The sequence below is a fragment of the Ruditapes philippinarum genome, unplaced genomic scaffold, assembly GCF_026571515.1.
Source record: "Ruditapes philippinarum isolate M1 unplaced genomic scaffold, ASM2657151v2 ctg4376_1_1_1_1, whole genome shotgun sequence".
In the NCBI taxonomy this organism is placed as follows: Eukaryota; Metazoa; Mollusca; class Bivalvia; order Venerida; family Veneridae; genus Ruditapes; species Ruditapes philippinarum.
The window spans coordinates 44,062-69,656 of NW_026860443.1; the positions used below are offsets into that span (position 1 = coordinate 44,062).

General features: G+C 31.2%; 1 protein-coding gene across 1 annotated transcript; it reads right to left on the reverse strand.

Moving 5' to 3' along the window:
• Nucleotides 1-1,051: 1,051 nt before the first annotated feature.
• Nucleotides 1,052-24,541, reverse strand: LOC132760093 (fibropellin-1-like; the record flags this gene model as incomplete). The annotated part of the gene is given in 36 exon segments (XM_060751989.1): nt 1,052-2,067; nt 2,426-2,567; nt 2,925-2,953; nt 3,418-3,532; nt 3,945-4,108; nt 4,320-4,384; nt 4,947-5,071; nt 5,664-5,777; nt 7,127-7,240; nt 7,689-7,796; nt 8,117-8,230; nt 9,046-9,159; nt 9,375-9,488; nt 10,310-10,423; nt 10,799-10,912; nt 11,573-11,686; nt 12,020-12,133; nt 13,428-13,541; nt 14,088-14,201; nt 14,442-14,555; nt 14,825-14,938; nt 15,262-15,375; nt 15,608-15,721; nt 16,031-16,138; nt 16,511-16,624; nt 16,939-17,052; nt 18,020-18,133; nt 19,129-19,242; nt 19,591-19,689; nt 19,967-20,069; nt 20,563-20,814; nt 21,161-21,348; nt 22,095-22,269; nt 22,941-23,093; nt 23,672-23,954; nt 24,315-24,541. Coding segments are annotated over 36 exon segments (4,641 nt in total), but the record flags the coding sequence as incomplete, so codon positions are not given.
• Between the last annotated feature and the right edge of the window lie 1,054 nt (nt 24,542-25,595).

Here is a 25,595-nt window from a genome sequence, read left to right on the forward strand (position 1 = left end):
TCTCTTTTTAACATCTACTAGGTCAGGTTTTTGTTTTGTAAAAAAGGCATACAATTTTCTGATCTAATCACCATATTCCCTTGCTGTATATACAGCACATAATGTTGAACAATGAATAAAGGTCGCAAAATACCTACGTGATGCATGCTGTAAATATCATTGTGATTTTCAGCAAATACTATTATACCAACAAAACGTTAACCATTTTGTTACAGTCGACGGGCATCTTCATTTTGGTCCGATTGTCTTTTAATAGTTTTACTGCCACATTTGAAATGATCGTCTTGTCACATAATTTTACTTTAAGGTAAGAATGTGTAGGGTATTGTGAACACGGCGCATCGCTTTGTTGATCGTTATTGGCATTTATGCAGGGATCTTCAGAAAATATACCAATATATGAAAGGTTTTAGAGAGGGCAAAACATGCTTTATTTTATCAATCATGATTATAAAAAAAGAAAAATATTGTTTGTGTTAATAATACTTATACTAATGTTGTGACCTAATTATTGTTCATGCTATAACGTGTATTTCACAATTCATTTTACAAGGAGTGCCTGTATCTAGTTTTGAAATCATCGTTCAATTCAATTTTTTTTATTGGCGTTAGAAATATTGTAGAATAGCTGCCGGTTTCTTTTTGCCGCGCCAGTTTTTGGCAAATTCAACCCCTATTTTTACGCGCTTTAAAAAAATGAAAACTATCTTTAATTGTCATATTTACTAAAAGGTTTAAAAGTTAATATGTTTTGTTTTTCTATCTTTAATACTTTTTTGTAAAAAAAGCATTTAAAGTTTGCATTTGCCATGGCAAAGTGTGTTTTGCCATGGCATTTCGGCATTTTGCCATGGCAAATAATTGAGGATTTTTTTTTCTAGTTTACACATATTGTAAATAAACATTATCGATGTTATACTTGTGTCATGTTCACTATGATGCAATGTTAGAATGACAGTATTTATATATATAGGTTATTTACAGATACATGACCCAACTTATTTAATTATACAATTTCAAACAGTGAAAATTATTAAGTGAAAAAAAAACGAATTAGTACATACAATGTATTAATATTAGTATTGATATAAAAACATATATATTTTCAAAATTATCTAAATAAAATTTGTATCATTTTACCGTGTTAATACCATAAATTGATCTTATACAAAATTGTTAAATTCTCGTTCCATGTACAAGCAATGGTACACATAACACATAAATCGATAGCTCATAATTACTTCTGTGATTCGTCCACTTGCACCAACATCTCGTCGTACAAATATACAAATGAATTATTATATACATTTTTTCCATGTTTGATAACATCATCTATTTACAGTATGATTAAAGGCCAATACATAATTATTTACATCGTTTACATGTTAAATAACATCATCTATTTACAGTATGATTAAAGGCCAATTATACCACAGAAATGCTATCATTTTTTCAGACATGTTTATTTTTGGTCTTGTTGCAGTTTCCAAACTTGTCTCACTTTCCATATGAACTTTTGCTTCATGGGAGCTGTGGGCAATTCGTTAAATAATAGTAAGTTAGTGTTTTGTGTGGAAGTCAAAGTACTTTGTTTACATTTTACGACTAATAAGGACAGTTCTTTAACACTTGACATGCTATGACAACATGAATTTCTGAGGCATAATCGCCTTCAATGCAGCATGTTAATCAAAAAGATTTAAAAAAATCGAAAATGTTCGAGGTTTCTAATGATTTTTTCATTATATAGTATTTCTTTGCTGCAAAAAACAATTGCATATCAGTCAACATATTCAAAATACATTTATCTGTTTATTGGTCATATATATACTTGATTTACATTACACCACAGAAGTTTATGTTGTTTTGCACGATTGCATCTCTATTTCCTCAGACTGTTGTTGAGTTTACATTTCAGCTGTGTATTGTCAATCTGTGTGTTCGTCTGGCAAAGCGGTATTGTTGTACTCCAGAAAATCTGACACCGATTTAAACGATCCATTCATAAAACTGCTTTCATAAAATCCAATATGTTTCGGACTTTTACTTTTCTCTTTCTCCTCTTTTCTACAAAATTATAATCATATATAATTATAAATAGTCTTTGATATATGTTATACTCATAACTTATCGTCAACTGAAGTGCAAATATATTGATTATGAAACATACTAACGTACAATGTACTTGAAAGACTGACTTACGTATTGTTACAACAATTGACACACAATTATGATATATCATGTTTGTAATTGTAAGTTAGTTTGATTTCAAATATAAAAGAAAACGAATGAATGAATGAGATAAATCAATCATAATAGAAACTATCAGAAAATAATAAAAACTATGGAAGTTTATAGTTTATTAATATACTCATCTTTGCCAATCAATTCAAAACACAAGAGTATGCCAATAAATAGTAATTACCTCACGGAGAATTTGCCTTTTGTCTTGCGTAGCTTTTTTCTTTTGTGTATAATATGATAAGCTATACATACAGTTGCCACAACAATTATGACGAGAACTACTACAGAGCAAACAACAGCCACGATTACCAGAGTCAGGTCATCTAAAGAGTGAAAAATACATCATGCCTATTGTACAAATGAAAATCAAAATACAAAAAAGTACCAATATCTTTAATTTAAAGATCTATTGCACATACGTGCATAGTGTTATTAAAACAATATAAAATTAATGAACAAATAATTTTAGAATCGGTAATAATCGGTATTTATATGTCCTTAAACACATTAATTTGCATTTATTTTTTTTTGTATTTTATAAGCAAAGTGATAACGTGATTAGTGATATATTATCAATTGAAAACAGAAAGTATTTATATTTGCAGCTAAACTATCATACAATTTGACCTAACAATGATAAAAAAAAGATTAGTTTTCAATCAGATTGATTAACATCTTACCATTGTCATCTTCGTCGTTGGGATCTGACCTGAAAAATTATTCATTAGTTTTACATATGCATGAACCTTTTAAAATATAGCAAAAAGGGAGGGGAGAGAAAATTAAACGACAAATATGCATTTGTAAAATTGCAATGGGCAATGCTCTTATCGACGAGTATTTTGCACAGATTTGACAGTCAAACAGACCTTTTACAAAATAAAATACTGTGATTTAAATTTTTGACCTAACTACCTCCAAATCAATAGCATACTCTGGCTATCCGTTATATCCCTACTAAGTTTTCTTTACTCAGGCTTATTCCTTCTGCTAATAATCGGAAAGGGATAGTAACAATGACGTACGAACAACTGGAAGGGCACACCATAACCTTTCGCTTAAGAATAAAATAAAAATAACCAATTGATGATTTAAAAAAAGTCTGATTAAATAGGACACACACAGTAATTACAGTTCGTAAAATGTTGTTCAAATGTATCAATGGAAACTTACACACATGCAGGTCTTCCTTCCGTAATAAAGCATCTGAGACTTGCTTCGCATTTTCCATTTAAGACTGTGAAAAACGCACACATATTTTTATTGTCTTGCAGTGTTGCATTCGTAACTGTAAGACACAATTAAAACAAAAGATGTGTCAAACTTTATTTTGCAAAGACAGTCATTGTGGGTACAAAAGTAGTATAAAAACCAGCTGAATAAAAAACGTTGAATAAATGAATAATTTCTCTTTTAGTATTAGAGCATAAACATACATAGCAAACTCGGCGTCAGAGGAACTTCGTGAGTAGGTCATTGGTGCTAAATGACTAATCACAAAAGACATATAATTACTTTACTGGATCTTTATTTGACTTAGTTAAACCTTTATGTAAATGAATTTAAAAAACAAAACAAAAACAAACAAACAAACAAAAAACAAACAAAAACAAAAAACAAGAAATCTGCTTGCTTCAATTTTTATATACATTTTAAACACAGATCAAAAAGTAGCAATGTATACAATGTTTATAACTCACCGGTGACGTTCCCAGTTGATACAGATGTTGCTTTAACGGTCTCGTTAAATACTCTGATTATCTTTTCTCCCCTCAATAGATTTAGATTTGCTTCAGTCAAATCATTGACAGATGATAAGTCATTAAAATAGCTCACTTCGAAATCAACAATAATACTTCCTTGCCTAAGAAAGATGAATATATTATTTGTCATATTTACTATAGACATATCGCTTATACAGGAATACTATACATTACATTTTACTTATATCAATTAAGTAAGTAAACCACTTGACTAAAATTTGATATTTCCTTCATAAGGTAAAAACATATTGATTCAATTTTGCTATTGTATTATAAAACGTTTCAAAGATATATGAAACAAAAGTTATTTACCTTACATCCAGTATGTCTACCTTTTGAAATTTGTCTCCCATAGCACTCTTATAGATTTGACTCAGCTTAAAAATATGTAAGATTAAATCAAATGATGGCTTCGTAAGTTTTCGAATTTTTTCTCTATCACATTAACATTGACATTTGTAAGCATGTATCTGACCAATCTATTATATCCATGCATGTATTGCTTTACTGGTTCAGATATGGAACATGGTTTACATTATCAAAACCTCACTTGCAACATGTGATAGTTCAAGACAGTTTTTTATATTAGCTTAGATCAGTATAATAGTGTGCTCATGTGCTCATTCTTAAAAATAACCCACGATGGCGATGTATCTCTTTCGGGACTGTCCGGAGGTGCCACATCTGGCATAAACAACATCGGTTAGATAAGAATTAGATAGATCAGTTTGTTGTCAAAACATATTTTTCTAACTCGATAAAGGCTTGAAGGTTTTAGTTTCACAAATTTTGTATCTGCTTCCAGGAACTACTAGGGAACCTGACCTTCGTCCGAGTAGGGTTGACCCTATGATACCTTTGAAGAAATGCAAATAATTAATCATCTGGGCCACCATTTACCTACTTAAAAAGTAATTATTTTTAAAAACTTGTTTTTACCTGATGTTTAATATCTTCTTTGAATGTAGGAGCTGTAAGATTTACTGCTGACCTCACTTCAAATACGATTAAAAACTGTTTTCGAACAATATCTGTGACGGGTGATTCAGAAGTTGATTTGACAACTACAAAATAAGCAATAGTATAAAAATAAGCAATAGTTTATCATTTAAAAAGGATAGAAATAAAAGAGTTGGTCATTAATCAATATGCGACCAATATATATACTCAACTTCATTTTAGACTTCTTACAACTATGCTCAATAACAAATGTTATTTCAGGAGATGGCCCGTGATAATATTACAAACGCTTTTGGCCAAACCCTTTTGTAGACTGTGTAGAAACGTTTATGCAATAAAATGATGTATGTTTATATATAAAATAAAATATTATCCAAATAAACATTTGTTTGCATTCTATAATCAGCAATATAATTAAATGTTAATTACGAGAACTGCATAATATAGGTTAAATGCAGTCATTAGTACACATGCAAATGAACATGTGTATGCATACCTTATTATACATGGTGCTATAATTAGAGCTGGGTTCTTTGGTGACCGACAAGGAAGTAAATTCTTACAATAGTCAAAGTAAAATATTACACATATTTTATATTCTTTCAATCTTTTAACAGTATGGTTCTATTGCAAGGAATCATGTATTTATCTTACAAAAACTATTTATAAACATGATACCTTATCAAGTGTACTCACCGTTATCACAAGTAGCGCCGTTATATCCGGGAGCACAATGACATTTGTAACCATTGACTGAATCCTTACATGACCCGCCATGTTTGCATGGATAACTATTGCATTCATTGATATCTGTCAATAATAACAACGCCTTTTTTATTTCTTTATTTCAAATTAAGTTCAACAAATAAACATAATCTCACCAACTTGATATAAAGATTGTTTTCACATATTTTCAGAAAAAAGGCATACAAATAATATTTATAACTACAGCACACGTGGCTTCCACCAATGTTATTCATATGCCAACCTTATTTCCACTGAATTACTTTATAGAAAGCTGACCAAAAGAAAGCTAGCATAGGCGGTACAACCTAACTTGCACCATTAACGACTTCAATTGTTATCACTTGTTTTCCTTTTGATTGTAATTTGACTTTCCAGGTACAGGTAAGGTTCCCTAAATGGACGGCGAACATATTTCTAACCATACATTTTTCTATTCTACAAGACATTCGCATATAGTTATAGAAGCCTTTTTTATTTATTCCGAACAAACATCTTCTCGGTTTAGAAATAAATAACATGATGATTTGTCTTTGTTTGGAGTCGGGTATTAAATAATTTTGTTTCTAGCTTCAAATGAGTATCAGGGCTATCTTAGGATATTCTAAATATTATTCTGACCATGTGATGTGAAATTAAACTGAATACGCAACTTTGCTATGATTTTTTCCATTTCAAACTTAATTTTAGTATTAGAGAACACCTTGGGCAATAATTTCGTTTTATAGCATTATCTTATTTTCACTGGACACTATACGTTAAATACACAAAATGTTAAAGCGGTGATATAACAGACTAGTTTATAATTATAACCCCAATCCTGAAAGTAATAAACACAAAATATATGTTATATAATAACGGTAGTAAATTGTTAAACTATATAAAACTGGAAATTACCTGGTTAGGTGCATTGTGTTCCACAATCTAGAAAATTCAATCTAGATAATGTTTTGTTTGTGTCATGTTTTCGTAATTATGATTGTTTATTGAAATGCCTATATCAAACGTACTTTTTTTAAAAAGAAAGAAAGATACTTTGTATTTTAGCTTTTATTCTATTCTTCATAACATTTCTATCCATGAAGTTTTTGATTCGGGTTACGAGCTTTTTACACCGTTTATGTATGCCAATATTTTGGTCACAAGGTTTTGAACGTCCCGCAAATGTACTTATTGGATCCTGGGTACATAAAGGACATATTTGTCTACTTTCGGGCTAAAAATAGCAATGTCATTGGGAAGACTTGACCTCGGTATTCCACAATTCAAAGTGCATGTTCTATTACTGTCCCGTAAAAAGTCGCTGGGCAATTTATTAAATTTCATAGTCATTTAAACAGAACATATCATATATAGCCGTTCTAATACGTATCTTGAGTAAAGGCATTAACAAACGATAACGTTATTTCTCCTACCTATTTCACAGTTGGTTCCCGTATATCCGTCGGCGCATGCACATTGAAATCCGTTGACATCATCTTTGCATGTGGCCCCATTTTTGCATGGAATGGTGCTACATTCGTTAATATCTGTCAGTTATTTTAAACAACAATAATAACAATTGCAATGTATTTAGAAGTGCTAATAAAAGAGTAAAACAAAGTCTAGATTCTTTCTATTGTTATCTAAAATTTGCAAAAGTATCACTGTTACATAGAGCTTCGCTTTACAACTGAGATGCACATAAGGTTTGAAAACAATTTAAACCTTGAAATTCTTACATATTCCTCCATCTTTTGAACTGGTTGTTTGGCACCCAGTTATTATATCAGCAAGGGAGTAAGAGTTAATCATCAAAAACGTTCGGGTGATAAAGTAAATGTAATCGCTGATTACAATAAGCAAAGAAGATTGATAAAAAAAATTTCCGATGCTATATAAATATAGTAGTCTACTTTCACCGGCCACAATGCAATCACCTTTGACGGGCGACGTCTTAAGTATGAAAGATGCAATAAAGTGCTATATAATTTTTACCGTTTTCACAATTGTGTCCATCATATCCAACAGCACACAAGCATGTGTAGTTTTTTTCGTCTAATACGCAAGTGCCTCTATTCTTACATGGATCGGCAGAACATGCATCTATAATGGCAATAAAAATATAAGTTGAATGAGGGTATACTATTGAGTACGTTTCCAGTATATTCTACAAATTGTTTTATGCTTTAAATAGAAATAAATGTGTAGCAACTGCTGATCATTTTTATAAGAATGACACCATTTTAAGTTTACCTATAACGAAAAAGATGCATGTTAAGAAAAAGATTTAAGATAACTTAAATGTTTGACAAAATGTCTCTAAGTAATACAATGAATTTTAAATTAATGGCTTAGTAGCTAGGTTGTATCTGCATTGAATGACTTCTTTGATATTCGTAGTGAAATAACGCTTTTTGTCTTACCAATTTCGCAATTGCTTCCTGTATGTCCATCGGCGCATGTGCAGTTGTATCCGTTAACTTCATCAAGACAGGTAGCACCATTTTTACAAGGATTTGAGTTGCATTCATTGACTTCTGTTAGTAAAGTTATAAATCAAATACATTTTGAAAAGCATTTCTATCCACGAAATACTTCCATGAACGAAATAAAATTTCGTTTTGTTAAAATCGTTATTTTCGAAAAAAAAAATGGCATTCAATCAAATTTCCAAATGAAAATAAGTCAACATAAAACTGATCGGCAAATGTTTTTATGATGTTTAACGAGTAACTTTTGGAATGTTAATTTGATTTTGCATATTAATGCCCTAACAGATTCATCTTTGGACAAGTTATAAGTCTTTTTTTAATGAATTATTGTAGAATGAAAGATAATAGATTTAGACAGTAGTCTATAAAAGTGCGATAAAAGTTTTAAAAAATCCACAATGTAAATCAGAAGAACATAATTAATTAATTAATTAATTAATATGTTCTACATATTTGTGTTTTTCTTAGCCTATCCATTTTATATGTATGTAGAAAGATATATGTCAGGATTTCGTTTGCACTTCTTTAAATTTTTTCAGGGATGTGGAGTGTTCAACAATTTATAGGCAATTAACTTGCAGTACATACGATAGCTCTTTATAACAAAATCTTCTCTTTTCCTGCACACATAAAACTTTGATTTTTGTGTTTCTATCTTTGTATTTAGATGCTATTTAGATGAAAGTTATTAGACTTGATAGAAGAAATATTCAGAACGATTTGTATCTCTGTATCTATGCATACAGTCAAATTGATAGCAAAGCAATATTAGTTTCTCAGATATACTTGAAGTTAATCTGCAGAGATATTTGTTTGACTGAGAGCACTATTTACTGGTTAACCCTTTAACTTATACTTACCAGTTTGACAGTTTTTACCGGAAAATCCACCAGGGCATTTACACAAATATGCATTCAACATATCCTTGCAAACACCACCATTCTGGCATGGCGCCGATAGGCACTCATCGATTTCTACAGAACAGAAATGTTCAGTGATGAAATGCAATAAAAAACATTATTCTGCAAAAAAAAATGTTGTTGCTTTCTTTCTTTTTACTGATACGATTATAATGGATCGAACGTGTTCGTAAATGATTTAACGACTTTAATTGAAGAGATAATGGCAATAAAATATTAAGGCGTTTGCTTATTTCATCTGTTAAGTAAAACATAGCGTATGGACTCGCCTATATTACACAGTGCTCCGCCATATCCTTGAACACAAACACATTCAAAACTATTTATAAAATCCGTACATGTTCCTCCATTTTTACAAGGGCTGCTTTGACATTCGTTTACATCTGTTAAGAAATAAGAGAACTTGAATAAGTCAAACATGTTGGGATTAAGATTATTTACGTAAGATTGTAACAAATAATTAAATGCAGTATATCAAATCAAAATCGAAACCATCGAATAGCAGCAATGCATGTTGTTATATGAATAAAATAAATAATGCTCTGTTTTGCCGGACCACAAATATTATGCTGAAACTTTAACATACTTGTTCGTTCATAGGCCACCAACATTATGTTAACGAATCAAAATATTTAATAATTGTATCATAGTTTAGAAACCTTTCTATTGAAAATTTGTTATTAGATGTGTGAATTGGATCGTATACACATGTACAGTGCGTCGCACTGCAGTTAACGCACTGTTTGTTGGGATAAAATGAAGCATGCTAGTTGACAGCTCATTTTTACCTGGAGTTTACTTTTTGTGACGATTGGTAACCTGTTTTTATTTGTGCCTATGATACAACAAATAAAGAACATCAAAACACCCTGTATTCTGATTAAAACAAATCAGATAGCGTCGTGTTTCGATGCTCTTTCTATTACTTCAAGATAACTTCATTGGATATGTTAAAAATGTACGTAGGGGATTATGCCTAGTTGTTAGGCTTCTGATTTTTTACCCTCATATTGATATCAGTAATCTATTCATTAGGATTTATTTAATGTCGTTTTTAACATGTTTTGAGAGCAACAGGACCCAACAGGCATACAATCAAATACACGTTAAAGCATATATAACAATATTATTGATATATGTGTTGCAATATAGCAGACATAAAACTTGATATCTATGTAAGATAAAATTATTTAAAGATACTCACCAATTTCGCAGTTGTTCCCCATGTACCCGTCGGCGCAAGTACATCTAAATCCTCCGACTACATCATTACATGTACCGCCGTTTTTGCAAGGGTTTGAAAGGCATTCCTTGATTTCTGTCAACAATTTAATCATTTGATAAAGAAGTATCTTGTTTGTTATCAAGATTCATGTTACCAAATTTATAAAATAGGGGAAAAAAGAATCCATAAAGAACATCAAAATTAACAAACTTAAAAAGAACCATATTGTTAATATTAAGTAAAATGACGTAAATAGCTACTCAATTTTGATACTGTAGTGTATTTTCAATATTCTAATTTAATGTTGTTTTTGTTTTCTATGTGACTAGTGCAATCGTATATTTTAACTAATTATATAAAAAATGGCAAACTGATGTTAACATATTCAATTTGGTAATTAAAACATCATATTGTCAAATAGTATTTGGCTCAGAATTATTTAAGGTTTACAAAATGCATCATGAATACCAATGCTGCAAGTTTTTCCTTTAAATCCATTGACACATTCGCATTCGAAGTTTGCCACCAAATCTGTACATGTTCCGCCATTTGCACAGGGATCAGATGCACATTCGTCGATATCTAAGAATAAATTGTGGAAATATAATGCTACTTAATTTTGTCTTTTTTGTCTTTTTTTAAACGTATTTGTTTGTAAAATGACAGCAGATATTCCAAGAAATGTACTGTGGAGTAAGTTTGAAATAATACATATTTTTACTAGAGTAAAGATAACGTACTTACAATATTAGAGACAGTTTTCGTGATTCTTTGACTGTAATTTATATATTTGAAATCGGTTAACTCTCGATTAATTAAAATACTTTTACAGTTCTCGCCACAAACACATTATACAACACAATTTATTTAACTTTTGTATTAATATCTAAAACGACAACTTGATTAAAACCCGTAATAAATTGATTGAGATGAATATTTTATTTGACTCTAGTGGTGTTTACTAGTTTTGCGATCTCATGTAGCGCGGAAATCCTGAGTGTGCTTGATTATAAGTATAAATACAAGAACAATTTACTTTTACAATGACCCGCTCAATTCATTTCATGTTGTTCAACCGTACCAATATTTAATCGAAAGACAATACATTTGCGTAAGTCATACTTATATACAGCAGATACTTTTTTGTCTTGTCGTTAATTTGCATGTGATAAATCCAGTGAATATAGCACAATTTATACAGGTTAACGATACATGATTATTTCACATAGCTATTATTCTTACTTTGTTCACAATGTGTCCCTTCATAACCATCGGAGCAGTTACATCGATACATGTTGACGTCATTTATACACGATGCGCCATTTCTACATGGATTGGATGAGCATTCATCTATGTCTAACAAAGTATCATATTTTGTGAAAAAACATTGTCGAGTAATGCGTTGAATGCAAATGATCAATATACATTTATAAGCAACCAGTAATCGAAAATGTCAAGCATTGTATTTAAACATCTGTAAAAAACGGCATTAAAATTGGTACTGACCATATAGGTATAGAAGTGCACTTGTGAATTTCTGATAGGTGTTTTGAGAGGAAATATTCGATCACTAATCTATCAAAATATGTGGATACTTTGTCAGGGACATGTAAATCAATATAACAACGAGTGGAATCGCTATCATGTGTAGCCTTTGAAGATACAAATCAAATATCTGCTGCATCTTACCAGTTTGGCAGTCTTTGCCAGAAAATCCATCTGGGCATTTACAAGAATAGTCATTCAGCAGGTCAGAGCAAACACCACCATTCTGGCACGGTGTTGATAAACATTCATCGATTTCTATAAATATTTATAAACATTAAACAGGGACATAACAAATAAAAAAGCAAGTAAGTAAGAAATAAGAAAAATTAAGGTAAGGCAATTAGTGTCTTACATCAAGCACAATCATACAACTATATATAATCATTGTTGTTTATAAGTCTTTATTTCATGCTTTCCAGTGTTTTATTGTAATATATCAGATGATTATATTCTGATAAACCACTAGTGAAATTTATAAAATATAATTTTCACTGTAGCCGGACTATATCTGAATGTGGATGAAAAGAAAATTAAACTAAATGGAATAACAGACTGAAATAAGTGCCGCCAAACGTAAATTTTGCTTCTTTAGGAAAAGAAAGTCGATGTCACCATACATCATGTTAAAATGAAGCAAAATTAGAGAAATTTAACAGAACTATATTTCAAAATTGATGATGTGACGTCATGATGTGATGACGTCACGAAGGAGAATGCGCGACGTTACGCGGCAAAATCAGTAAAAAATACTTAAAATCACATAAAAAGCATCAAATAAAAAGAAAATTTATTTGTTTTACATATAAGATTGAAATATATTTCATTCGTGAACACCAGCTATTATATTTTCACTCGTGGCTACGCCACTCGTGAAAATATTGCATCTGGTGCTCACTCAGTGAAATTATATTTCAATCTTACATGCAAAACAAACAAATATCCTCTATTTAAGCCATTACTTCATACATACTTTTTACGCCTTTTATCCCCTACATTTTTGAGGCCTCAAATAGTAAAAAAATGCCCTATTTAGACCCAAACACTAATTTTCGTTTACGAAATTGTGTTAAAAAAGTAATCACCTTTTCGGTGCCGTTTCCTATCATTAGATGCATCAACATTTTGGACTTGTGAGAGGCTTAAAAATAGCATCCAGCCGACTTTAAGGTAACGTTTTATCATTAAATGAGAGGCATTTAAATCTATCTCAATCTATTGAAAAAAGGCACTTTGAAATTAGTTTTGATCGCAAATTCAACGAACAATATTAATATTTGGCGATATTTAGATGTCCCTCGTTGCCATGGTAACAGAAATTTAAGATTGAGCATGCCGTTACAAAGGCTATGGTCAAGTCAACATTTGTGCCAAGTTGTAACAGTAATGAAGCCTTTTTTATAGTTTCATATCAATTTAACTTGTAACAGGAGGCTTTCTTAATGAAAACAGCCCTTTTTCACAAAATTCTCATGAAGCGATAAGTTAAGAGAGCACGAACTAAATAATTATATTATGTTTTCTTATACCAAGTTTAAACATAAATACCCACCATTTTTACACGTAGTTCCGTCATAACCTTGAAAACAAGCACATTCGAAACTATTGACTAAATCCTTGCACGTTCCTCCATATTTGCATGGGTTACTTTGGCATTCGTTTATATCTGTCATGGAATATGATCAACCCTACACTTTAAATGTAACTAACACACCACTGAGCAAATACATTTTTGTAGATAGAGTAACGTTAACAGATGGCGATGGTATCTTAACTGAGTGCAACAAATTTGTTGTTTGTTTGTTTTGGGTTTTACGTCACACCGACACAGTATAGGTCATTTGGCGACGTTTCAGCTTTAACTGGTAAAAGAAGACCTCAGGTGCCCTTCCGTTCATTATTTCTGACACGAACGGGCACCTGACTAGAACCACTGACGTTCCGTAAGCTAGCTGGATAGGTGCAACAAGTTTGATTTGAAACAAATGAGTAGAAAACATAAATGATGTAGTGAGAATAAAGTTGTATTGTGTTCCAAATGCATTTCAACTGACAACAATTCAAAGATTTTACAAAAAAATTGTAAGAACTTTAACTTTCACGACGTATAGTACACTGACATTTAATCAAAAAGAAAATGATAGGGATGCGAAACAAAGTAAATGCATAGTTTCTGTTTTTCATCCCAAATATAAGATAAAATTTATCTTACCAATTTCACAGTTGCTTCCCGTGTATCCGTTGGCACAAACACATTGAAATCCGTTGACTACATCATTACATGTGCCGCCGTTTGTGCAAGGATTTGAGTTGCATTCATTGATTTCTGTCAGCAATTTAATCATTTGATAACTTTTTCTTTCCAAATTTCATATTTAGTAGGAATTTTGTATTTGATTCAATAGATATATGTTTTGTAAATTTAAAGTAGATTAAATGCATATAAAAATTACTGCATGACGTATGCCTGATTTGTTTCAATAAACATATGTCTAAAAATAAAAATCTACTGTTAAAAGGTGCAAATTGGTCAAAACTATTCAAAATTCAGGTATACATATTATACCTTTACTACAAGTGTTTCCTTCAAATCCAGCAACACATTCACATTTGAAGTTTGCGACAAGATCATTACAAGTTCCGCCATTCTGACATGGATCCGAAGCACATTCGTTGATATCTGTCAAATAAGCGTAAGCACCTCATTGGTTTGTATGAAATTAAAGACAAACCTCATGCACTTAAGCTTATAGTTAAGTAGAGTTTGCTGATACAGAATCATAACAATGACCAAGTGTGATTCATTCTTAGAAAATCCAAACATAAATGCTACATTGATATATCACGCGTATTCTGTTGGGTCATGTTTACTCAAAGTGATACATGTGTAAATGTATCAAAGAGAGAAAAGATAGCTTATAAATAATTAAATCTTAATGTCATTCTTACTTTCTTCACAATATTCTCCTTCAAACCCTGCAGAGCAAGTACACTGATACATGTTGATGCCATTAATACATGTTGCGCCGTTTCTACATGGAATTGAAGAGCACTCATCTATATCTAAATATTAAGAAAATTCAAAAAAGATAAATATTGTCAGAATCATCGTTTGCAAAAGGATACTATCGACTTCATATCGTTATTACATTTGCTCTGTCCTTGGTTTTTAAACGCTCTCTCATGCCTAATTCTATGACGGTGCTATAGATTATTGAAGTAATAACATGCCACCAGCTTTATCTAGTTTTATATGAAAATATATACCAAAGCAGTATTACAGATTTAGTTTTTAAATTTAATTTAAAGAAATTAACAAAACAAGTGGATGTGATGTCATATGCACTTTGATCCAGGAACAAAAAAGTTTAATACATGCAACTTACCATTTTCACAGTTTTCACCGGAAAATCCAGCAGGGCATTCACACGAATATGCATTCAACAGGTCAGCACAAACACCGCCATTCTGACATGGTTTCGATAAACACTCATTGATTTCTACAAAGTAATTATTTTTAGTGATGAAATATAAAAAAAGAATTTAATTACGCTTTTAACAAAAAGAAACACAATTTAGATATTTATTTTCTCATTTTCCAAAAAAAAAAAAATGATCCAAAAGTGTTAAACGATGCATTAGGTTGAAATGGTAGTTTTCGAAATGCCTCTTAATGATAAGAAAGGTTGGTTGAGATAGTACTATTTTGACTGGTCTAGCAAACGGACTCACCATAATTACATAGAACTCCATTAAAGCCTTGGGCACATGAGCATTCGAAACCATTGACCAAATCTTTACATGTACCTCCATTTTTACAAGGGTTGCTTTGGCATTCGTTTACATCTGTTAAGAAATGAAAGAAAATGAAAGAAACTTATCCATGAAACTAAGACATATTTTGCTCAGACATTTTGTGTTTTAAAATTTAAATGTTTTATATTTTAGTACATGTATTTAAAAATGAAGTAAAAAAGAAAAACACAATGCATGATTCAATATGAACGACATTTTAGGTTATTCCGAATGAATTGTTACTCACTAAACTTTCTACCCGTTTATACGTATAATAAAAGCTATACGTCATAGGTACATGTCTAATAAAACATTGATCAAATTTAAGCAGCCTTTGTTTTGGTGATTTTAAAAGATTACCTTTGTCACAATTATGTCCCTCATACCCTGAAGCACATGTGCACGAGTAGATGTTGTCCCTGATTACACAAGTTCCTCCATTTTTACATGGTTCAGAAAAACATTGATCTGACACAAAAAACAAAGACATAATTCATAATTATCCATGACCTAAACGCAATTATTTTTAAACGTTTTAATATACTTGTAAATTGATAGAAACCTTGCATAAAAATTATGCTAACAGATGTACAAGCGTTACTCAATGTAACGTATTGCTTCAACGGCTTGCTTAACATCAAAGCAATTATTTTCTTGCATGTCTAAAATCTTTATCTGCTGGTAAAAAAAGTATTTTTCTTGAAAGAAGCAAAAAGCGTTACAAATATGACAACATAAACCATAGAATTGAAAATTGCCATGCCAAATACCACTTACTACAATGTAATACAAGTAAATGTTGGAAATAAATATATTTAATTATGATGTGTTTGCCAGTACCTATTTCGCAGTTGTTACCCGTATACCCGAGTGTGCATGCGCATTGAAATCCGTTGACAACATCATGACATACGCCATCATTTTTACAAGGATTCGAGATGCATTCATCGAGTTCTGTTAAAATTACATTTTTTTAATTTATTTGTATGTATCATTAAACACGTTCTTTTTTCCAATCAAAATATTTGTTGGCGATTTATTCATTAATTATATAATTATGTATATACATTGCATATAAAGAATAATAATTCCTGAAGTTTTATGCTTTCGAAGATTGATGTAGATTGAACCGAACAGTGCATCCGACATCACAATGTGGTTTGCCAACAACTGTATCAAAATATGGCTTATTCTTTAGTTTGCTTACGCTGAATTAACCAAAATGTATCCAAATGTTATACTTGTACAGCTAAGATAAGAAATAGTACCAATACTGCATGTTATCCCTTCGTATCCATCCATACATTCGCATTTAAAGTTTGCGATCAGGTCTATACAAGTTCCGCCATTTTGACATGGATCCGATGCACATTCGTTGATATCTGTCAATTCGATTTTAAAGAAATATAAAATTGCAATCATTCCATTTGCGTCGGAATATTTATTTTTGCATAATGTTTGAATTACCAAATTTGATCTATAATAAATGCGTGTTCTCTTCGATTAAGCTGGACGTGCATGCTAATTATATTAGCGAAATATAACCAGTAAACATTTTGTTTAGAATGTTTGTTTATAACTTATACGACTATTTTAAATGTTTATTTACAAATACAGCTACTTTAGTCATTTTCGTTTATGTAAACATGATTTTCTCTTACTAGTAACATAAATCATCATATATATATATATATATATATTGCTCTTTGTTTAAACTTATTGATAACCCTTTATTAAAAGGCCCATGATACCTCAGATATGCTATCATTTTTATTTTTCAAAAACTTTTTATTTTTGGTATCCTGTTACATTTTCCAAAACATTAATTATTTGTCATATAGATGAACTATCATTTGCTAATGTTGCTGTATAAGCAATTGGTATAATTATAGTGAATTAGTAGAAGTCAAAATACAACTGTGTTTACATTTTGCTACCTTTATAGCACAATACTACTACTACACATCCAGTGCTATTTCTTTAGTTTTTAAACATTTAATAATGCTGTAAATCTATTATTAACACATTTTAAACACTGGTTTGACATTTCTTAAAAAAATGAAAAATGTGAATTTTTGAGACATACTGAGCCTTTAAGACTGTGTCTAATAAGAGGTTACATATTTTGGTGTTTGACTTGAGTTGGCGTGGCTAGTATATAATATAATAATAGGTTTGATTCGTTCTAGTTGTATCATAATACCAAACGAAATACTTTTTGTTTCGTTTTCTAACAATACATTCAAATGTAATCGGAATAATTAAAACATTTGTGTCATTTATATTGTTTGTTGGGAGACGGGCGTGAACAAGTCAGTAAATAACGCAAACACACATAACTTTTCTTACTTTGTTCGCAATATGTTCCTTCATAACCATCAGTGCAGTTGCACTGATACATGTTGATGTCATTTATACATGAAGCGCCATTTCTACATGGATTTGAAGAGCATTCATCTATGTCTAACAAAGATATAAAATATGTCATTATTCAAAATATAGGAAAAAACATAAAGCCAAGCGTAAAATATAGTACGTAGTAGAATCATGACTTTGTAGTTGGTATTGGAAAGTGAGATTTAATTGCCTTTTTAAATTAGGTTAACTTCATCCGTAGTCCAAATGCACGTAAAAGAATGAATTGAGAGGTTAGGCTCTTGGTAAACAAATGCTTTGATCAACAGCCTGTTGTGTCCGGCTACCGGAACTGTTGCGTAAGAACATGACTAGAGAAATACCTTATAGTTATCTATATACACAGCATATATATCTATGTTTTAAGACGTTTTATTGATTTGATAAGAGTGTGTGTTATAGATAAAAGTTTATAAAATATCGGCGGGTTGTCGGTCACAATGGGAATTTGATTAAAAAACCTTTTTGCCATCATGTGCCTATGATGGAGAGCATACACTTTTCTACAATATACCAAATCTTAATTCTTAATTTGTGACAGTTATTAAATCTTTAAAACATCCCTCAAAAATTGTTATCCAAAATATTAAATGAATACCAAAAGTAGTCAAACAAGAAAGCACATTATTTAAATTAATTAAGTTTACATGCTAAATCATAAAGTTTTATCAATTTATGTTCAGATATATAGTTTCACTCGTGTTAATATTCATTATTAGAGGAGAGTCACATGATTCTTTAGAATTTAGTTTGAAGCTTTGATATTAATTTTGGTATATTTTTTTTAAGTTTTTCGTTTGCACAGCAACTGATCACTAGTTTCCAGCTTTTTAGTTAAACATCTTTAAAGTTTTGAATTGAGAATGATTATACAGGTCTTAATGTCTATATATGAGTTTTACAAACAAAAATTTAAAATCCATCTTAAAGCTTAAAATTAAGAGAGTTCTCCAAGATTTATTTATACAACCGAAGTGCTCAAAAATTAGAACCATAATCATATGCAGGCAACACCTGACATCAATTGAATGCTTGCAACTTACCAGTTTGGCAGTCTTTGCCGGAAAATCCATCTAAGCATTTGCACGAATATGCATTTAAAAGGTCGCTGCAAACACCACCATTCTTGCATGGCGTCGATAAACATTCGTCGATTTCTACACAGGTATAAATTGTTGAATAAAAAGGTGAAAAAATACAGTTATATGCTCAGAGTGAATACTTTTCGTAATGTTTTAGCCTAATATATAATTTATGTATGATGCCATTGTGCAAATGATATGCTTTGTTATAACAACAAATACCAAGCTAGTACGTTTTGCAAGCTTTATATTGATAGTTAAATGCATAGTTATCGTTGTATGATTTTCTATCTATGATTTGCATTGGTAAATGTTTGAAAAGAATACTTGTAACTTTACTTTTTTTTTTAATTTAAAACCTTTTCATTAATGAATGAATATAATTTAAAAAATTGTCAAATTACGGAGTATCACGTAACTTACCATATTCGCAGTTGAGGCCATTGTAACCTGGCATACAAATGCAGGAATAACCAATCGTTTCGTCGGAACAATTCCCTCCATTTTGACAAGGATCAAAAGCTGAATGTTAATTTACAATTATTTTTCTTATATTCCCTGATTTTATTTTTTTTTTAAAGTTCAAAGGCAAGGTAACATGAGGGCGAGGAAGGTTCTTGGATTTCTAAATTTTTACATCATATGTACTTATTTGGTGAAAGCGATTAATATTAAACAATGTTCCATTCGAATACAATTTCAAAATTAGATAGGTAACATTATCATTTGTATATAATATATCGCAAATAATCTATGACAATATTATATTAATCATCATTTTCTATGCAATACCATGTACCTGTCCAATCGTAAAGCGCTTTTGAAGATTGACATGCACGACAACCGGCCGGTGCCATATCGTTGTCTGAGTAGCAATAGCCATCAACGAAGCAATGGTCGTCCTTTATATAAAAAAATAATTTTTCACTTCATTCCAATATTCACATTTTTTTTCAAATAAATTGGTAGCTGAATATTTTTCATGCTAGTCTCTTCAGTAAATGACAAAATAAAGTGTGACATCCAAACAAAATAGATCATTACAAGGTGTCACCTTTCAATACTTGTGAATGGATGATTATTTCCAAATAAGTTAAAGCACTACAATTTAATTCATGTACTTGTCACATTTGCATTATTCAATTAAACATTTTTTGATAAGACAGATAAACGTAATTTTCAACAACAATAAAATATATTGTTGTAACAAAACATCTATTGAAATATTTAAATTTTAGTAAAGTCAAATTAAGTATTATTTTTTCGAAAGGTGTATTTTGCCGAAGACCTGTAAAATAAATTATACTCAACATATAGTAAACAAAATACATGATAACAGTTGATGTGAAGTAAATTGGCAACACAATAGTGTTTCGTTCCGTTAAAAGTCTATACCTTTAGACTGAATGATTTACTTCCAGATTCACTTGTAGAGATGCTCTGACACACAGAATCGAAGACGTAAACACTTTCTTCGTTTCCAAAGTGAATACCATTGTTGCTAATTGAAACCGTGTATTGTGCAACAAATACATCGTCACTCCCAATTATACTTTTCGGGGCACAGCATATACCTGTGAAAATATCCTCAAAGCCACCAATGGACGTACTTGAGGAGACAAACTCAACAGCTCCATTCTTCGAGATCTACGAATAGTGTTTAACATTAAAAAAATGTATTTGTAAACACTACATACTGACGATACTGATAATTTAACAGGTTAATCATTTCACACATTTGACATCATTGAAAAACGTCGTGTTTGCTATTGGTTCATTTTATTGATTTGACAAGGAACACATTGTTATTAAACAGTAAGATAGCGAAATGATCGGTAAACCATCTCGATGTTTCAAGTTTTGTTTAGCATTGAAGCTTAAAGACTCCGAATGTATATTCTAACCAATGTAATTGAATAACAGCTGATAAGCATATGGAATTGACGAAAATTTAGACAGACATTTATTGTGTAAATTTATTGTGTAAATTCACCTTTGATGTGTTGACATTACAAGTGAAGTTTTCTTGAATGTTCTCAGACCGAACATAGAAACATTTACACTCTTCGCCGTCTGCAAGATCACATTCTCCCCCTCCTTCTATGTCCAAAATAGTGAGACCATCACGTTCGTCTATAGAACAGTCAGGTCCCTTGTAGTACGTAAAACAAGAACAGATCCCTGAAAACCAATCGCATGCTTGACATTAAAAGGTAAGTTGATATGTTTGCATCCTTATTAGCAGTGTCACAGATTATGACCTGACATTAAATAAAAAGGTAATTTCTGACATAATTGTTCTTAAATAGATATGCAAAAACTGAAAAAGGAAAGGCTTTTTGTGGTTATTACGACATAACCTGATTTGACGATAGAAACCGATTCATTAGGTTTATAGTTCTGTTATTACAGCAATATTGGATCGATGTAACAATAACAATAACATTTGCTGCAAAATATGATACTTTTTTCTGATATATAACTGATGGCTCTTTCATGTTTACTTTTGTAAGACTCATAAAGACTAAAAGTTGCTAATGTCTTTATATTTCAATTTCTATTTTAATGTTGGCATCCTGTTGCAGTTACTGAAACGTAGCTAATTGATAATAAAGATGAATAATATTTTGCTTCTTTGTTTGTATTTTGGCAATTGGTTCAGTATTAGTGATTTTAATAAGTACTTTTAAGGATGTGAAATACTAGTTTCTTTATATTATACTATCTCAATCATAAACTGTTTAACATTCAGGGCTATCATTATCAAGAGAAATGAAATGCATCTTAAATGTTCTTATACTACTATAATTACAACATTTTAAAATGCTTGATTTCCCTTTCTGCAGAGAGAAAGAGAAAACACGTTTAGTATGCATTAAATATTTTCTTTTTATAAGAAAAAAAAAGTTAACTGGAAAAAGGATTACCCGATTCTACGCATTTACCCTGGCCACTGCAATTCATTGGACATGTATTCTCATAGAAGTTTTCCACTTTTTCTGAATTGTTCTCAACGACTGTTGGTTGAAGGTCTAACATGTTTTTAACCCCACCATTTACAGCTTCGACATGAACATCAGCCCAGGAGTTGTCCTTAACAACCTTTCAGATGCAAACAATTCATACAAACAAAATCGTGTAGGTTAATACATAATTTCTTATTTTTCAAGTATTAGCTTGTGTTATTTACAAATAAAACAACACACATAAAGAAAATAAAATTGAATTATCAAATAAAACGAAGGAAATACATAAACCATTAAGATGAACTGCTTATGTGTTACGCAAAATGGCAACGTAGAGTATGAAATAAGCGCAATTCAAAGAAAAATTAGAAAAATACCAAGGTTCTTCTCATAATCTATGGAGTGGTAGAAAACTTATGGATTCCTTGACAGGTTAATTAAATATTTCTTGACTGTATGGCTTGTTTAAATCTTGTGATTTTTACACTTAACATTTATTTTAATCGCCAGTTTTCTGCTAAATGTAGTTTCTCCCGTAATTATACTATAAATTTAGAGGGACCAATTTTTCCACGATTGCGTTACAATTTTTACCGTTTTTAAGGGGCTGCATCAATTAACGTAAATAACAACAAACCTGTGAGTTTTTTTTTCAACTTATTAAATGAAACCTACATAACATATTTTTAAAGCAAAATTAAGTTTTATCAACACAATGACTTCATTTTTTTTCACTTTTTTTCTTCATAGAAATAATGAAATACTGGCAAATATAACGGAGTGCTTGGAAAACATTGGCTTATTTACCGAGAGGTCAAATTCACATTGTTGTATGACAGTGTTTTCATCGTCATTGGAGCCTATATCTGTAAAGTCGTTAAAGGCTTGTATACCAGAAATTTTCTTGCTACAGATACTTTTGGCTTCTTCTGTTATCGCTATCTCTGGAACATCTTCACGCTGAAAGTGTTCAACTTCAACATCATCATTGTATTAGATATTCAGCATTACAAATAGCAATTATCCTTTCATAATATTTACAAAAGTTTTAAATAAGGGCGACGGTAGTTGTATTCTAAAAGATACACAAAGTATTATCGCCGCTGTTACTTCAATTACTTGGTATCTGGACAAGCGGTATGCAAACCATATATTATTCGCTTTCATACTACCTTATTTAAGTTCAAAAATGGATGTTTGACAGCTGCTGCAATCAAACAATGACAGTGCGTAGTGTATTTAATCAGTTGTGTAGGAAATTATATAGAGAGGATCGCAATATAGTATACCTATTTACAATATGAACGAAACGTATGATAAGCAGTTTAGTTATTGGATATTCCACAATAATAACATGGTTAATGCGCTGGCCAAAAAATGACAATACGGACTAAAAATTACAGACATCAATAAACAATAAAAGTAAAATGTATGTTTAATTGAACCTGTGACATATGGTTGAAATGACATTTTGAAACTATTTTTTGTTAAACTTTGTGCATGGAAAAGTGATTTAAAATAACACAACGCAAACCTACCCGTTTCCGAGTACTTAATTGACCTGCGATTTTGGACAAAATTCGCTGCATTTCTTTACTTGAATGATTCCCAACTTCTCTTTTCCGTCGATCCTTGATGTGGCATTTCGTTTTTGTTATAGATCCTGATTTTGTACAATCAAGATACTGAGTCGGTGAACATAAAGCCTCGTTAATTCTTGTGGTACTATTACATACACAATACAAACCATTCTGTCGAACCCAAGGTGTTAATAATCTAAGACCTGGGCGGAAAAGGTTTTCATCAGCATTTTCGTCAATCCTGTTTAATTTACAATAAATCATTATTACTACACACAGATAAATCGACATGATTTTTCACAAAAACATTCTTTCTTATCTGTTTCGTTTGAACATAGTTTGGGGAAAGACTTCCGCTTGTTTACAATCATAGAAACATGATACTTTGGTCATGGTTGTATGATGTTATATAGAACATTATTTGTATCATTATTTTTAGAACTATATAAGGTATTTCTGGCTGGCACCATAGAATAATTACAAAACCGTTCATTAGGCAGGTCATATACATTTCATTCAACATTACTCCTCTTACAGTTTATGACTGACATAAAATCGTGTCAGTCATATTTGTCAATGTTTGTACTTTCCTCATTATTACCTCCAAGATTCACTAAATTCTGGATGGTAATTGAATGTTTTTCTTCCTAGCGGTGATTCAACGTTGGTGTTTCTATGAGTCAAATCATTAGACTTGTTTCCATCAACACGTCCGCATAGACCATATACGTTTCCTATGTCTTTGGGTGCCATGAATATATCCACGTTCATCCATATGTTCCATGAAAAGAGGGCAATACTTACCCGTGTGCCTATTGGCGTGAATACCTTAGAAACAAAAACACAATGACAACTGTGATATTATCTGTTGGTCATTTATTATGATGCTAATATTCGTACTATGACCGCTGTCATTAGAAAAGTGCAAATATCACGTAAATTAGAAAAGAAACACAAGAAGAGGAAGAACGTCTAATGGCAGCAATTTTAGTCGCCACACTCGGCTTTAAATTTTAAGAGTATTGGTTAAGTTGGATAACATTGAATAAAATGGACGAATTTGAGATAACAAAAATCGCCATTGTATTATTCATTTTATATCCCTGATGTCTAGTTGTTTCGTTTTCCTATTAGATTATTCTTTATATGTCTACCATTCGCTCGCCGTCATTCGATGTCAATATCATTTATATTTGGTGAGTTTATATTTGTCCATTAAATTTGAGGGTTCGATCTAAGTTATCTTTAAATCATCTTTCAGCATTTTGGCGAATATTTGTTTTTCTCTCTTTATCATTTATTTTTCAAGGAATTAAATGGATTATTTGAGTCAGTAGGGCCCGAACAACGACAAAGGTTGACATCCTCGAATAATTGAGCCAGGTGTTTTGAAGTAATTATCATCGACGAATAACAGTCTGTTACTTAACAGGTAGTCATTTCAATGGTTGAAACAGTGATAAGAAATTTTGAAATAGTAAGCACCTGGAAATTTGACTCACAGACAGACACTGATGACGTGTCATGTAATAATACAATTCGTACGTCTTGAAAATTAGATTACCCTGTCGTCTTTAACAAAATCAGTTTGGACAGTCATATACTTTTTTAATGAGAGAAATGGACAGGAATTAAGCAGACATTTACATAACAGGGTCTGTGCGTCCAATTGGTATCGACGAAACTCTTGAAGCAACACTGGGAATGTATTTATTTCAGGTACACTTTTCGTGATAAACATGTCTGCCAAAAAGGAATTATGTACGGCATGGACATCGGACCAAATGCTCTTTCAAAGCCTTCATAATTACCCAGTACGAATGTAGCAATATTACATACGCACGGTTACATAGGAAGAAACCCACATCATTATGATTGTTGT